A 17,659-nucleotide genomic window follows, 5' to 3' on the forward strand; every position below is an offset into this window, starting at 1 on the left:
TATTAGTTAGTCAGACCAGGGTGTGACATGGGGTTATTTTGTATTGTATTTTCATATTGGGGTTTTGTAGTAGTTGGGATTGTAGCTGGTTAGGGGTGTGTGTGTGTGTGTTAATTAGGTTGGCTGCCTGAGGCGGTTCTCAATCAGAGTCAGGTGCTTCTCGTTGTCGCTGATTGGGAACCGTATTTAGGTAGCCTGTTTTTCGCTTTGCATTTCGTGGGTGATTGTCCCTGTCTCTGTGTAGGTTTCACCAGTCAGGCTGTATTAGGTTTCGTTCTGTTTGTTGTTTTTTTTGTATTTATTTTGTTATTCGTGTTAGTTCGTTCGTTTTGTCTTCTTTAAATAAACATGAGTAACTTACACGCTGCATTTCGGTCCGACTCTCCTTCAACAACAAAAGAACGCCGTTACACTCCTCTCCAACGTGACTTAGATGGAGCCCATTCAGCGGTCCAAGTCACAGCTCACCGGGGATGGGGTCAATTCCATTTCAATTCAATCAATTACGGAAATAAACATTTTAATTCCAATAAAAAAAATATCAATGCTTTTCAATCGGAATTTCAGTTAATTCAATACCTCATGAATTCACTGAAATTAAATGTAATTGACCCCAAACCTGCAGCTCACACGCACACAACCACTACAGAGTGAGGGACACACACTACATACAGAGGTAGACATAAGACGGACTAAGATTAAAGGGGAGGTGTCTGTACAGCCTAGAAATACATTTTAGCCACCTAAAAACCAGTAACACAGACACAGCCAGTCTCAGTTTGCTCCTTACCCCTTCCTTTTAACCCCAACTCTTTGATTTTTGCAGATCTGAGAGGTCTGGGTAGGTATAGGCCGTGTAGTGGTGGAGCTTCCACCATACTCTTCTGTAGGGCTGCATCACCACCTGTTACGGAAACTGCATCAGGATCAACCACATGGCTCTACAGAGGGTGGTGCAGCACCGGGGGCACGCTGCCTGCCCTCCAGGACATTTAAAACACTCAGTGTTGAAGGAAGGCCAATAAGAACTTTATTAAGGACCTCAGGCACCCAAGCCACGGTCTGTTCACCCTGCTACCATCTAGCAGACAGAGACGGTACAGGCGCATCGGCCGGGACAGAGACTGAGAAACAGCTTTTATGACCAGGCCATCAGACTATTGAACAACCATCACTAGCCGGCTACCTGTCTGGTACTCAGTCCTGCACATTGAGACTAATGCCCCATGTATAAAGTCATTGAATGCTGGTCACCTCATTCATTTAATATACTGTTGTTTACTCACTCTGTCTGTATATACTGTATTCTCGACATAGCTCATCCTAAATATACTGTACCAACTACTGTACATACCATTATCTTTTCAAAATTATATATTGTCTATAGCCACCATGTATTTACAGTATATTCTCAAACATGCTCACTGTAATATATCTACTTTGGATTGTTATTTCTTGATTTTTTGTTTAGATTTTTTTTTTAATATTTGTGCATTTACGAGACATTCTACTGTACTATTGGAGCGAGTAACATAAGCATTTCGTTGGACCTGCTATAAGACCTACAAATCTGTGTAAGCGACCAATCAACTTTGTTTTGATTTATTACTTACACATCTGCACACATCGAAGGTTTAAGTCCAATGGGAAGGGGTATTGGGAGCAAATTGGGACTGGCTGACAACAGAAGAGACACTTGAACAATGCAAACAAGGTCAAGGTACAAGAGGTCATTCATGTCTAGAAAGATTCCTACCTGTTCCCTCTGTTGCACCTCTGTTCTGGTTGTGTTCTTACAGCCAGGGTGCCACACGGTTGATCCTGTGGAACAGAACAGAGACAGATGGTCTTAGAGAACAAAGACATCCAAACCGAACCTTATCCCAGATATGTTTGTGCTATCTTGCCAACATGTATGTTCAAACATAAAAGTTGGCTATACAGCAGATCTGGGACCAGCCAAAACCAACCCAGCTATACTGTAATAACGCTTAAAATGCTTCAATCATAATGTCAGCCCTTTTAGCTACTTACCTTGCAGGTACATCTCTTCTCCTTCTGTGAACATCTGGTTGCACCTGCTGCATCGTGCACAGCTGGGATGGTAGTGTTTGTCCCCTGCCTGGAAACAACACAACACACACAAAACACACACAGATATCATTAAGGACTGGAATATATGATCCACCTGAGGCCATGCAGACTCACTATTCCATCCAGGGCATGGTTTAGTGTAATGTCCAGTGTATGTACATTTCTTCGCAAGAGCAGTCAAGAGACATTTACATTACATCAATGTAGTATACAAACTGTATACAGTTAACTGATTAAATCAACCTTTCATTCACCCATTAATCCAGGCACACTACCAAGGGTTCACTGTCAAGCATGGGGCGGCAGGGTAGCCTAGTAGTTAGAGCGTTGGACTAGTAACCGCAAGGTTGCAAGTTCAAACCCCCGAGCTGACAAGGTACAAATCTGTCGTTCTGCCCCTGAACAGGCAGTTAACCCACTGTTCCTAGGCCGTCATTGAAAATAAGAATTTGTTCTTAACTGACTTGCCTAGTAAAATAAAGGTAAAAAAAGAAAAAAAAGCATGATCATTCAACTTGCCTTCAAATATAGGAGCGGTCTTCCCTTTGTACAGTACTTAAGTCAAAAGTATCCTCCCCTGAAACTGCATAATGAGGTGCTTTGCATACACAGTGACATTTCACTAATGCATTTAGGAACGGGACACTGACCAGAAGAGATACATACCCAAATGGAGCAGCAAACAGCCTTTACCAACCACCCTTCCCACTCACCAGCACTCTAACAGACAAGTGTCACGGATATGGGGCTATGGCCTGGGAAATGTGTCTTTAACCATCCCTGTTGGATCAGGACCACATACACACACACACAAACCACACTAATCAAAACTCTAGTATCGATGTGTTTACACAAAATTCATCTTTAGCAGAATTGTGAAATGCTCGTAAGTAATCTCCTGATTAATCTTCTGCACACACACTCTGTAATGGCCAAATCCCTTGGGAATGGAAGAGTAGCAATGGCTCCATTTCATGTATCCAGAATTGAACAAACCAGCATATCTGTCTGCCTCAATGTAAGTGACACAAATCCTTCTGCTTGCCCACTCTCTCATCTGCTGCTGTTATTACTCTCTGTCTCTCTATCCCACTCCTCTCTCTCTTTCCTGCCATAGTAGGTGTCAGCGTGTCTGCAGACAGAGATGCAATCAGACTATGAGTTATGGGAAATCAAATATTTGGATAATGTCACTGCCTTCCAGGCTTACAGTAATCGTGTCATAAGGCTTCTCTTGGTGATAGATAATAGGAAAATGTATCATCCCTCTGTGTAGCCAGTGGATAAACAAGGCTAAAGCACTCATAACCCATTAGAGAGGTCCCATACCCAGTAAACACTCATTGGCCTGAATGACATATTGTCTGCAGCAGCTAAGGCCATTCTCAGAGCACAATGTAATCGTGATAATAAAATTACTCCTTAAACATTACATGTCACCTGTTGCTAAAGAGGATCTGAAAACTTAGAAAACCATTGGCTGCAAATGAAGGGTCTAATATACCCCATGAATACTCTCTCATTTACTGTATTGTCAAAACAACTCTGATTTTCAGGGTCACTTCCCTTCAGGTAAAAGTAGGTATTGGAAAAATAGTAAAGGATACACAGAGAGAACAGAACATACTGAAATGTATATCAAACAATAAGACCAGACTAATAACCCCAAATAATAATTCAAAAATAAAGAAAACAATATTCAGAATGCAATTTACTTTAAAATATCTATGCCCAGAGAATCAAAAACGACATAGTTCACTCACCACATAAATAATGGCAAGTCGGTTAGGACATCTACTTTGTGCATGACACAAGTCATTTTCCAACAATTGTTTACAGACAGATTATTTCACTTATAATTCACTGTATCACAATTCACATGGGTCAGAAGTTCACACACTAAGTTGACTGCGCCTTTAAACAGCTTGGAAAATTCCAGAAAATGATATCATGGTTTTAGAAGCTTCATTTGAGTCAATTGGAGGTGTACATAAGGATGTATTTCAAGGCCTACCATCAGACTCAGTGCCTCTTTGCTTGACATCATGGGAAAATCAAACAAAATCCGCAAAGACCTCAGATAAAAATTTGTAGACCTCCACAAGTCTGGCTCATTCTTGGGAGGTACAAAAGTATCTATATCCACAGTAAAACGAGTCCTATATTGGCATAACCTGAAAGGCCGCTCAACAAGGAAGAAGCCACTGCTCCAAAACCGCCACAAAAAGCCAGACTACGGTTTTCATCTGCACATGGGGACAAAGATCGTACGTTTTGGAGAAATGTCCTCTGGTTTGATGAAACAAAAATAGAACTGTTTGGCCCTAATCACCATCGTTATGTTTGGTGGAAAAAGGAGTAGTTTGCAAGCCGAAGAACATCATCCCAACCGTGAAGCACGGGGGTGGCAGCATCATGTTGTGTGGGTGCTTTGCTGCAGGAGGGAATGGTGCAAGTCATAAAATAGATGACATCATGAGGTAGGAAAATAATGTGGATATATTGAAGCAACATCTCAAGACATCAGTCAGGAAGTTAAAGCTTGGTCGCAATTGGGTCTTCCAAATGGACAATGACCTTAAGCATACTTCCAAAGTTGTGGCAAATTAAGGACAACAAAGTCAAGGTAATGGAGGGTCCATCACAAAGCACTGACCACAATCCTATAGAAAATTTGTGGGCAGAACTGAAAAAGCGTGTGCGAGCAAGGAGGCCTACAAAGCTGACCCAGTTACACCAGCTCTGTCAGGACGAATCGGCCAAAATTCACCCAACTTATTGTGGTAATCTTTACTAGGATTACATGTCAGGAATTGTGAAACAACTGAGTTTAAATGTATTTGGCTAAGGTGTATGTAAACTTCTGACTTCAACTGTATAAACATGTATTTCTAGTACTTATAGTACAAATCAAAAGTTTGGACACACCTACTCATTCCATGATTTTTCTAAGTGTTTTACTATTTTTTACATTGTAGAATAATAGTGAAGACATCAAAACTATGAAATAACACATATGGAATCATGTAGTAGCCAAAAAAGTGTTATTATATATTATATTATATATTCAAGATTCTTCAAAGTAGCCACCCTTTGCCTTCATGACAGCTTTGCACACTTGGCATTCTCTCAACCAGTTTCATGAGGTAGTCACCTGGAATGCATTTCAATTAACAGGTGTGCCTTGTTAAAAGTTAATTTGTGGAATGTCTTTCCTTCTTTATGCGTTTGAGCCAATCAGTTGTGTTGTGACAAGGTAGGGTTGGCATACAGAAGATAGCCCTATTTGGTAAAATACCAAGTCCATATTATTGCAAGAACAGCTCAAATAAGCAAAGAGAAATTAGAGTCCATCATTAAGTTAGGACATTCATTAGAGTTAACTGCACCTCAGATTGTTGCCCAAATAAATGCTTCACAGAGTTAAAGTAACAGACATCTCAACTATGTGAATCAGGCCTTCATGATCGAATTGCTGCAAAGAAACCACTACTAAAGGACACCAATAAGAAGAGACTTGCTTGGGCCCCGTCTTCTTTTTCTCTGCGCACTCCTGAGAGGATTCTCTTGGTAAGTTCTTAGAGTGTATAAGCGCAGATGTACAGTATATCCAGATATCAATAGCATAGAGAACCTTGCTAGCTTGCCTCTCTATCTGGGTGCTCTGCTGTCCCCCCACTCGGTTTGGCATGTGGCATCTTGTTCGGGTTTGTCCTTCGTTTAATTACTTGTGACAGTGTACCAACCTGGGTGATACTCGTATTGCGGTGCTGAGGGTTGGTTCTAGTTGTCTTTGTCTTGGTTTGTCCACCGGTACTCTCCCGGTTTTTGTTAAGCCCTCGGGCTCCACGCCTACCCTTGCCAAGATCGAGATGCTTTGCATGTTTCCCTCGTGCAGACTTGCAGCTCTCCCCGGTGACGCAAGGCGCGCCACGTTTATCTCCATGGTGAACAAGCTATGCAAAGTAACTAACTTAATGAGAGTTGACCATTGCAGGACTAAGTACTAAGTTGCTAAACATACTTCCCTTACGTCCTGCCAACTTGAACCCCAACAAATAAGCAAGAATAAGCTTATACGTGGCGTGAGTTTACATCTGACCCACACATGCAAAGCTAGGACTAAGCTATAAACAAGTGCGAGTTCCCATGCTCTCCCCGCATTGTCAGGCAGTTCACACTCCATTTACATCTCCTATACTTCAGATAGTGTATGACTTGAGTATTATACAGTATTGCACAGTGTGTACTATAGACATAGTATATTACACTCTTGGCTTAGCATTTACAACTTTGGATGACTCGCGGAGAGCGGTATAAAGCAAACAGATACAAACATCCATTGAAGTATAGTCAATGTGTTGACAGAGATGGATCATTTTTACATATGGTAGCCAGGGAGAGGTGAGGAGGGTAATGTGATTAGTCTAGATCAGTTGTATCCAACCTTCTCTTAGTCAAGATCACTTTCACAATCAAAAAGCAAGCCGAGACCTAGCGTTCAGGTAATTGATTTAAACATTGTTTATTTTTTTTTACATTAACCTAATAAAAACTTACATAGGAATGAGGTTTGTGCAGTAGCCCTAATGCATTATCACAGCATATTGGCTATATGCCTGGCCTTTCAAAACTCTAGCTTTGATAACAAAATGTGTAGCACTTTCGAGGCACAGCTAAGCATACATTTGAATAATTTGCAAATAATTATCTGTTTTATTTTACTGGACTGGTGGTACCTGCATCTGATGGTCATGGTGCTTTCATGGTGCTGGGAACTCTTGGAAAAAGGTAAAATCATGAAGTCAGTGATCTTCAGGTCGGAAAGTCAGACCTCTAGAAAGATGCCAGAGTATCCGACTTGGAATTCCGAGTCGGATGACCTTTCAAAACGATTTTTTCCAGTCAGATAATATTTCCCACCAGTGTTCCAGGTTGTCTTGAACGCATTAAAGTTGGAAGTCGGAGATTTCTGAGTTCCCAGTTGTTTTGAACACGGCATTACTCTCAGCAGAGGGTCCTGTCTTTCCTTCGTTGAGACTTTATTTTCAAGGAATGAAAGCCTTTATCGTTAGCTTTTCTACAGAAATGTCTGGTGATCGTCTAGGAATGCCTTGACTGGTCTAGATAGAACACCATTTCTTAATCCTGGTCCTGGGCACCCAAAGGGGGACACATTTGTTTTTTTGTCATAGCACTACAATGCCAATTTCAATGATCAATTATTATCATGTGTTGATGATTTGAATCAGGTGTGTAGTGCTAATGCAAAAACAATATATCTTCCTCCACTGTCCCACACTGGGCACAAACCAGTTATCCTCTGCTCGCAAACACACAACTGTCCTCCTTGACAACGTACCAACAGTTTGAGCCACAAATTGGATGGCTTCATCCGCAACATTTCAAGCTAGCTGCGGAGTGAGCTTACAGCACATTCTTAACACTGTTACACGTCTGTATGTGATCACGTATTAGTGTAAGTCTGCGATTCCTCTCGTGACACATCTGCCCTCAGCACTACTCATTCATGTCACCTCTCTCTTAGACCATGGTACTGTACTTGTACTCTTGCCTTCTTTCCCTTGGACCTATTCATCCAAGACAGGCCTCTCCAGAGGAAAACTGAGGGGGAGAGAGTGATAGATTGACATTAGAGGGTGACCGATTAGATTAGCATGGACAATTAATTAGGGCCGATTTCAAGTTTTCATAACAATCGGTAATCTGCATTTTTGGACGCCGATTATGGCCTATTACATTACACTCCACGAAGAGACGAGGAAACTCCAGTTTGGGCCACCTGGCTCATTGCGAACTGTGTGAAGACCATTTCTTCCTAACAAAGACCAGAATTTTACATAATTATGACATAACATTGAAGGTTGTACAATGTAACAGCAATACTTATGAATGCCACATTTCACTGAAAGAATAAACATTTTGTTTTCTAAATGATAGTTTCTGGATTTGACCATATTAATGAACTAAGGCTCGTATTTCTGTGTGTTTATTATATTATAATTAAGTCTATGATTTGCTATTTGATAGAGCAGTCTTTCTGAGCGGAGGTAGGCAGCAGCAGGCTCGTAAGCATTCATTCAAACAGTACTTTCCTGTGTTTTCCAGCAACTCTTCGCAATGCTTGAAGCACAGCGCTGTTTATGACTTCAAGCCTATCAACTCCCAAGATTAGGCTGGCAATACTATAGTGCCTATAAGAACATCCAATAGTCAAAGGTATATGAAATACAAATGGTATAGAGAGAAATGGTCCTATAATTCCTATAATAACTACAACCTAGAACTTTTTAAATTGGAATATTGAAGACTCATGTTAAAAGGAACCACCAGCTTTCATATGTTCTCATGTTCTGAGCAAGGAACTTAAACTTGGAATAACCTTTCTGGCGCAGGGGTCGCGCTAGTGACCCACCTCGACAACATCTGGTGAAATTGCAGAGTGCCAAATTCAAAACACAGAAAACGTAATATTAAACCTTCATGATAATACAAGTGTCATACATTATTATTTAGCTTAGAATCTTGGCAATCTAACCAAATCGTCAGATTCAAAAAGGCCTTACGGCGAAAGCTTAGCATTCGATTATCTGAGGTCAGCACCCCACAACAGCATATTATCCAAACAAGCACAGGCGTCACAAAATCCCAAATAGCAATAAAATAAGTGACTTACTTTTGAAGATATTCCACTGATCGCAATCACAAGAGTCCCAGGAACACAATGAATGGTCGTTTTGTTTGATAAATTCCTTCTTTATATCCCAAATAGTCTATTTAGTAGGCGTCATTGAGTTCAGTAATCCACCCATTCAGAATGCAGACATAAGAGTTCCAAACATTACTAGTAAAGTTCATCCAAACAAATCAAACAACGTTTCTAATTCATTATTAGGTACTGTAATATCTAATAAATGATCCTATTTCAAATATTGTCAATAGGAAAGGAAAAGAACGCAGCGCGCTCCTTCGGTCATGCGTGCAATTAGACTAGTTTTGCCATGGGACTTCCTGAGGATAAACAACTTTTCCTCATTGGTTTTTCAGAATACAAGCCTGAAACCATGTCTAAAGACTGTTGACATCTAGTGGAAACCATAGGAACTGCAGTTTGGGAGGCGGAAGTCTTTGGTTTCAATAGCTTAAGCTTGGAATTGGCTGGCAGGTCAACAGGGAAAAAAATTGGTCCTCAGGTTTTCTGCCAAATCAGTTCTGTTATACTCACAGGCATAAACAGTTTTAGAAACTTTAGAGTGTTCTATCCAATACTATCATGCATATGCGTATCCTAGCTTCTGGGCTTGAGTAACAGGCAGTTTACTTTGGACACCTCAGTCATCTAAAATTCTGAATGCTGCCCTCTGTCTCTAACAAGTTTTAAAAGTTAGCTTTTTTACATGGCACATATTGCACTTTGTGGCGAAATCCTGCACGGAGCCTTCACCGTGCGCTGCTACTTTAAGGGTGCATCAGCAATAAGGAAGGAGGAAATAAAGACAGCTCTTTCAGCTCTCTGGGAGGGAGCTCTTGGTTGGCGCCACAGTTTGATTGTGTGTGCTATGCTGCAGAAGTTTTGTTTATTTTCAGTGTGTTTAGTTTATAAAATGTTAAACTTAATCATCGGTGTGACCTCTCTAGGTCGTGGATGTTATCATTTGGGACCGCACCGGTTATGGATCGCATGGATTAGTAGCAACATTGTTGCGAAGCTTTGACATACAAACCAACAAACCATCAGGTGATCAGACAGTACAACTGCACGCCTGGAGACCACAGCTAAGATCTCTCTTGTTCTCTTTCTCTTCCCTCTATCATTCCAGTGCTTTACCCTGCAGCAGTCTTTCTATTTTTCAAATGCACTTCCTGTTGATGTTGATTAGAGCTGTATTATTATTGCCCTGTCAGAAGTATTTGGTTTGGCATTTTAGTTAAAAGGGAGACTGCTTGCAAGTTGAGTATTGTTATTTGAACTGTATTGAGGTGGGGTGTACTAAAGACCTGTGGCCGAAAAGATTGTGGATATTTTTTAAAGGCCTTTAAGGCATTTTGTCTATGTACACCCCCCACATTCATTAGCTTGCACTCCTCCACTGGAAGGGAATACAGAATATTGCAAATCCTCTGTTGATGACTGGGTTCTTTCTTCTAAATTGTTTCAATGAAGTTGCTGTTCAATTGCTCTGCCATTATTATTATATTATGAGGTGTTATTGGTGGGGTTACCCCTGTGCTGTGACGTGGGTTTATATGTGTATCTTCTCTTTTCTCTCCACTGGCTTCTGGCAAACAGGCTATACTCTAGACAGTCTCTTCTGCTGATGTGTGTGGGTCGGGTAGTGGTACTCTATCTATTCTATTCTCTCTATTCTACTCTACTCATTTTTCCCCCCCGGCCTGGTTAATACCTGCCTGGCGCCCGAACAAAATCTTTCTCAAAGCTCAACAAGACAGTCTTGCCATTGCCACTAGGTTTACGTCTCACCAAATGGCAGGCTTCACAAACAAATATTCCTTTTAATTTGATCCACCACTACACTCAACGCTACCCCACAAAGCACACCACAGGTTGTCCCCGGGCCGCGTGACTCGAAGCACACGTTTCCTCGGAGTCGGATAGACAAAAAAATCGAAACAATTCCACTTACCAAAATGCCGCCACCTACTGTACTCGAGTCAATCACACCATATAGACTAAATTAATTAAAAAAAACATGCATTAAGAAAAGCTACCCTCCTACCTAATCCTGTACTACTACCATTTAAAAAAAGCCCTACTTACTATCTTCTAACAAACTATCTCTTCCACATATCGGTACTTACAACAACACATCAACACATGCTTCACGGTTTCATCAACCATACACTCCACACAACTGGCCTTTTCAACTAAATTCTTACAGGGGCCAGATGTAAACAAGTTTAATTGCAGGGAGGACAGACATTTTCCACGTGTGATTATTCTTTAAAAGAACTGTATAAAAACAAAAAAGCAATGAGCACGCACACACCAATAAAGCACTTTTATTAAAGTTAAATGCTGCTAAAATTAATTAGGAAACCAACATGAGTCAAACAAATTTGATAATCATTGAAAATGAAAATGCAATTTTCTTTTTTAAATTTAAACATCTATTTAAAAGCTTCTTAAAAGTAATTGGGTAATTTTAAAATCATCAAAAAATGAAGCATCGCAGTTAATAATACAGAGATATGTAAAATCAGATAATGCCAAATTCCAGTCTGAAGAAAGTATGCTTTGAATTAATTTCCCTCAGTCATAGGTGCATTTTGTCACACTCTCATCTAACGAGTCCTTGTGAGCATCAGAGAGGAAAACAGAAGGCACGTACGTGTCCTGACAGTCATAGCTTTCAGGAATGGGGTCATAATATTTTGTAGCTTAAAGCGTTTAAACACTAGAGCCCAATTCAACATACCACATATTTGCTTTGAAACCCAGGGCCGGCCCAAAGCAGGTCGCTAGCGAACTTGCCACATTGAAACAACTAGCCTATTCCGGGCCTTCCGAAATTGCTGTGCTAATGAGTTTGGGACAGTTTTTAAATTATGTTTCCACTGGATGTATGATATCATCAGATTAGAGTATTTTGCTCTTGGTGATTATCAAGGCCGGGAGGGCTGGAAAGGTTTTTTGAAATACTGAGGAACTATCAATCGCAATGGATGTTACACAAGTTAACAAAGTCTGTTTTTTTGAGGCGAAGAAAACATGACCGAGAAGCTCAGGTTGTTAGTGGTGTACGTGGTGAGTTAAGACAATCAGACATTGCCAAATGTGTCACGACTCATTGACTTGGCTATCCGTCTCGACAACCTGCTGGCTGCCCGCGGGCGTTCGGATCAGGTCCTGTCGTTTCCATTTCCCAGCCCTCCTGCCCCTATCCCTATGGAGTTAGGAGGGGCGGCTTCGAGGGGGACCGGAGGAGGAGTGTCCTCCTGCACCAGTTGTTGTCGGCGACCGGTGCTGGAGGAACTCGTCTGGGAGTCGGGAGGGCAGGCGGAGCACTACTCGATCACCCCAGGTGAGTAAGCACCAGACTCACCCAGAGCTTCCTGTCGGTCATATGTATGTGTTAACTTCTTTCCCTGGGTTTCTTCCCTCTCTACAGCATAAGGCGCTATGGGAATTTCAGGCGCAGCTGGGAATTTCATGGATCGTGGGCTCGCGTTAAGGCTAGGGATTCCCCTGGTGTCGTTAGACCTACCTTTCCCCGTGCACTCCTTAGATAGCCGACCATTAGGGTCAGGAGTAGATAGGGAGGCTACGGTGCCGCTGGACATGGTAACGCAGGGGGTCATAAGGAGCAACTCCGACCACGGTGAAAGAAGTGCAGCGGTTTTTAGGGTTTGCCAATTACTACCGGAGGTTTATCCGGGGTTTTGGTCAGGTGGCTGCTCCCATCACCTCACTGCTGAAGGGAGGACCGGTGCGCTTGCGTTGGTCAGCAGAGGCGGGCAGAGCTTTCAGTCGTTTGAAGGAGCTGTTCACCAATGCGCTCGTGTTGGCGCATCTGGACCCCTCTTTAGCGTTCATAGTGGAGGTGGATGCGTCCGAGGCGGGGGTCGGGGCCGTGCTTTCCCAGCGCTCGGGCGTGCCTCCCAAGCTCCGCCCTTGTGCCTTCTTTTCGAGAAAGCTTGGTCCAGCGGAGCGAAACTATGACGTGGGAGACCGGGAGTTGTTAGCTGTAGTCAAGGCTCTGAAGGTGCGGCGACATTGGCTTGAGGGGGCGAAACACCCTTTTCTCATCTGGACTGACCATTGTAATCTCGAGTATATCCGGGCAGCGAGGATACTAAATCCACGGCACGCTAGAGGGGCCATGTTTTTCACCAGGTTTTCGGTTTACCATCTCATACCGGCCAGGCTCCCAAAACACCAAAGCCGACGCGCTGTCCCGCCTCTATGATACCGAGTAGCGGTCCCTTGAGCCAACTCCCATCATTCCACCTTCATGTCTCGTGGCACCGGCGGTATGGGAGGTGGATGCGGAGATGTAGAGGGCCTCACGGTTAGAGTTGGCCCCCCCTAGCTGTCCAGCGGGGACTCAGTATGTGCCGAGGGGGGTCCGGGATAAGCTGATCCGGTGGGCTCATACTCTCTCCTCCTCGGGTCATCCTGGCATCGAGAGGACAGTGCGGAGTCTTAGAGGGAGATACTGGTGGCCCACGCTGCCTAAGGACGTGAGATTTTATGTCTCCTCCTGCTCAGTGTGCACTCAGAGCAAGGCTCCTCGGCACTTGCCTAGAGGGAAGTTTACAACCCCTCCCCATTCCACAACGGCCGTGGACACACTTATCGGTGGACTTTCTTACCGACCTTCCCCCGTCCCAGGGAAGTACTACGATCCTGGTCGTTGTGGATCAGTTTTCTAAGTCCTGTCGTCTCATCCCGTTGCCCGGTCTCCCTACGGCCCTGCAGATTGCGGAGGCCTTGTTTACCCATGTCTTCCGGCACTATGGGGTGCCTGGGGACATCGTTTCTGATCGGGGTCCCCAATTCACGTCCAGAGTGTGGAGGGCATTTATGGAGAGACTGGGAGTCTCGGTCAGCTTAACCTCAGGTTTTCACCCCCAGAGTAATGGGCAGGTGGAGCGCGTAAACCAGGATGTGGGCAGGTTTCTGCGGTCCTATTGTCGGGACCGGCCTGGTGAGTGGGCACGGTATGTTCCTTGGGCTGAGCTCGCTCAGAACTCCCTACGCCACTCCTCAACTAATTTGTCCCCTTTTGAGTGTGCGTTAGGTTACCAGCCGGTCCTGGCCCATGGCATCAGAGCCAGACCGAGGCTCCTGCGGTTGAGGAATGGGTACAGCGCTCCAAGGACACCTGGAAAGCCGTCCAGGCCTCGCTACGGTTAGCGGGAGAACGGCAGAATAGGAGCGCTTACCAGCACCGCAGTGAGGCCCCCATGTTTGCACCGGGGGACAGGGTCTGGCTCTCGACCCAAAACCTGCCCCTCCGACTGCCCTGTCGGAAGCTGGGGCCGCAGTGTGTGGGGCCGTTCAAAGTCCTGAGGAGAATAGACGAAGTGTGTTACAGGTTACAACTTCCTAGGTATTACCGTATTAACCCCTCGTTTCATGTGTCTCTCCTCAGGCCGGTAGTGGCTGGTCCCCTGCAAGAAGGTGAGGTGCCTGAGGTCCCTCCACCCCCTCTGGACATTGAGGGGTCCCCGGCATACACGGTTTGTAGCATTCTGGATTTGAGATGCCGGGTGGGGGGCCTACAGTACCTCGTGGACTGGGAGGGGTACGTTCCGGAGGAGAGATGCTGGGTTCCGGTGGGGGACATTTTGGACCGTTCTCTCCTGAGAGATTTCCACCGCCTCCACCCGGATCGCCCGGCGCCTCGTCCTCCGGGTCGTCCTCGAGGCCGGTGGCGGCACGCGGCGGGGTGCTGTCACGACTTCCGCCGAAGTTGGCTCCCCTGCCTGTTCGGGCGGTGCTCGGCAGTCGTCTACCGATCCCTTTTTTGTTTGTCTGTTGGTTTTGTCTTATTAGTTCCACCTGTGTGTATTTTGATTTAATTAGCTTCCCTATATGTAGTAGTTTGACCCGCCCTTGTTTTGTGCGGGATTGTTTTTTGTTACTCTGTTGGTTGTGGTTTTCATATTTTTATTCTCCGGACTGTTTGGTCCTGTGTTTGGGCTGGTCTGTTTTATGCGCCCTGTATGTTGGCGTGACCTTTTTTTGGCCAGAGAATAAATCACGATTTACTGAACCCTTAAATCCTGCTCTCTGCGCCTGATTCCAACCCACCACTCCTGGTAGGCTGTGACAAAATGGCCACTTTCCTACATATGCATGTATTCTGGAGAGAGACACACCATATCTTTGCCACACACCACTCTTCTTGATGCAACATAAGTTATACTCGAGACACATTATCTTCACACACATTTTAGACGCTTTTCACTGACAACCGCAACTCAATCAGCTAGACTTATTGCCAGGTGCACTATCCAAATGTCAGGCTTCCCATTTTTAAAGAAGCTAATGATCCTCTGTGGCTAAGTCATGCTCCCTGGTGAAGAATTTTGAATAATTTTGCTTAGACAAGAGTAATTATATAATTTTGGCAAAAAATCTATTTACTTTAGGGCAATCCAGCGTCCTAACTGTGCACTGTGCAACCACCAATTTTACTTTCCAATTCGCAGGAGGCGGAAAACAGATATCTGTATATAATGATGATATGTCTCCACCCTAATTTATTTCATTCTTAATGCATTTGAGGCAATGAGTTGTGTTCTGACAAGGTAGTGGTGGTATACAGAATATAGCCATATTTGATAAAATACCAAGTCCATATTGATGGGTCCTGAGTTCTAAATGTGAAAATATGAAGTATCCTTATTCATGACAGAGGGAGAGAGGCCAATGTAGAATGTTTACATTATGTCAGAATATGTTATTGTTATTTTAGACATCAGGGATATTATGGGGAGGAGTGAGGAATTTGGAGCCGAAGGCAGATGAAGTGAGGAAGAACCGATATCTCTAAGGTTCTGTCTAGCAACGGAGATGTATTGGCTGTTCAGATGTGTAGAAGGAGACTCAGCATAGGAGAAAGGGTTAAATAGCAGTACTTGTGCGAATATGTTTCTCGTCTGTTCAGCTGTCCAACCCTTTGGGTGAATAAACTTGGTTTGGGCATTTATAGTTCCCCGTCAGTTCTTACCTAACAATATTATGTCAAGAACAGCTGAAATAAGCAACGAGAAATGACAGTTCATTACTTTAAGACATAAAGTTCAATTAATCGGACAATTTCAAGAGATTTGAAAGTTTCTTCAAGTCGCAAAAACCATCAACCGCTATGATAAAACTGGCTCTCATGAGGACCACCACATGAAAGGAGGAGCCAGAGTTACCTCTGCTGCAGAGGATAAGTTCGTTAGAGTTACCAGCCTCAGAAATTGCAGGCCAAATAAATGCTTCAGAGTTCAGGTAACAGACACATCTCAACATCAACTGTTCAGAGGAGACTGCGTGAATCAGGCCTTCATGGTCGAATTGCTGCAAATAAACCACTACTAAAGGACACCAATAAGAAGATAATTGCTTGGGCCAAGAAACACTAGCAATTGACATAAGACTGGTGGAAATGTGAGATTTTTGGTTCCAACTGCTGTGTCTCTGAGACGCAGAGTAGGTGAACGGATGATCTCTGCATGTGTGGTTCCCACCATGAAGCATAGAGGAGATGGTGTGATTGTGCTTTGCTAGTGGCACTGTCAGTGATATTATTTAGAATTCAAGGCACACTTAACCAGCATGGCTACCACAGCATTCTGCAGCAATACGCCATCCCATCTGGGTTGTGCTTAGTTGGACTATCATTTGTTTTTCAACCGGACAATGACCCAAAACACCTTCAGGCTGTGTAAGGGCAATTTGACCAAGAAGGAGAGTGATGGAGTGCTACATCAGATGACTTGGCCTCCACAATCACCCGACCTCAACCTAATTGAGATGGTTTGGGATGAGTTGGACCGCAGAGTGAAGGAAAAGCAGCCAACAAGTGCTCAACATTTGTAGACTGTTTGAAAAGCATTCCTCATGAAGCTGGTTGAGAGAATGCCAACATTGTGTAAAGCTGTCATCAGGCAAAGGGTGGTCACTTTGAAGAATCTAAAATGTTTTTGGTTTTAACACTTTTTTGTTTACTACATGATTCCATATGTATTATTTCATAGATTGTGTTACTTCATTTCTACAATGTAGAAAATAGTACAAATAAAGGAAACCCCTTGAATGAGTAGGTATGTCCAAACTTTTGACTAGTACTGTAAATGTAGTCCATGTATATGAAATATTATGACATGCCATAATCTTTTGGTCCAGACAGCCTAGGATACATGGTCTACACATACTGAAACAGAGGGGTGCTGTTTCGCTCGCTCGTATACTTTAACTGAGATTGATGCGTCTTTTTGTCTGAGCGCATCTCAGTCAATTAAATTATCAATATTTTATTTGGACAGACAAACGCCGGCCCTGTAGAAACCACAAAAAAACGCCAGAATACACACTAGACAACCACAATGGTGTTATTCAAATCACATGTTATTGTTGACTGTTACGGATACAGTTATCCTGTGTGTGTGTTTCTTTTCTCTCCTTCTCCCCTCACAGGTGAAAATCATCACTCCCCAATCAGTCAACAATCAATCATCAATCAGAAGACACACCTCCTCATATTTCCTAAACCTATCACAGTTCTTTCCCCATGGTTTAAAAACCCCATCATTTGTTTGTTCTAGAGCTCAGCCCAGCTCAGCTCAGCTCAATCTCTCTGTAAATGCCATGTCTGTAGGTCTCTGTGTTTCACTCTCGCTTTGTGTCGTAACCTCTCTTTTGTTTAAGCACCTCATACCACTTTGTCATCACCTGTGAGTATTGTTTTTGGTTATGGTGTTTGTGTTTGATTGCTGGTGGAAAAGGGGGAAACCAAGACAAGTCGCCCATGGGCATACACTACCCGTAGGTGAACTTTGTTAAATACACTAGTTAGAACTGGGC

General features: G+C 43.5%; 1 protein-coding gene across 1 annotated transcript in view; it reads right to left on the reverse strand.

Annotated features, from left to right (window-relative positions):
• The window catches only part of LOC135504731 (actin-binding LIM protein 1-like), a 152,504-nt gene that overhangs the window by 44,617 nt on the left and 90,228 nt on the right, over positions 1-17,659 (reverse strand). Inside the window, exons 7-8 of the mRNA XM_064923550.1 lie at positions 2,035-2,122; positions 1,757-1,821 (exon numbers count right to left, since the gene is read on the reverse strand). Coding sequence (XP_064779622.1) covers positions 1,757-1,821; positions 2,035-2,122 — 153 coding nt within the window. The remainder of the gene's footprint in view (positions 1-1,756; positions 1,822-2,034; positions 2,123-17,659) is intronic.

The sequence above is a fragment of the Oncorhynchus masou genome, chromosome 18 (assembly GCF_036934945.1).
Source record: "Oncorhynchus masou masou isolate Uvic2021 chromosome 18, UVic_Omas_1.1, whole genome shotgun sequence".
Lineage (NCBI taxonomy): Eukaryota > Metazoa > Chordata > Actinopteri > Salmoniformes > Salmonidae > Oncorhynchus > Oncorhynchus masou.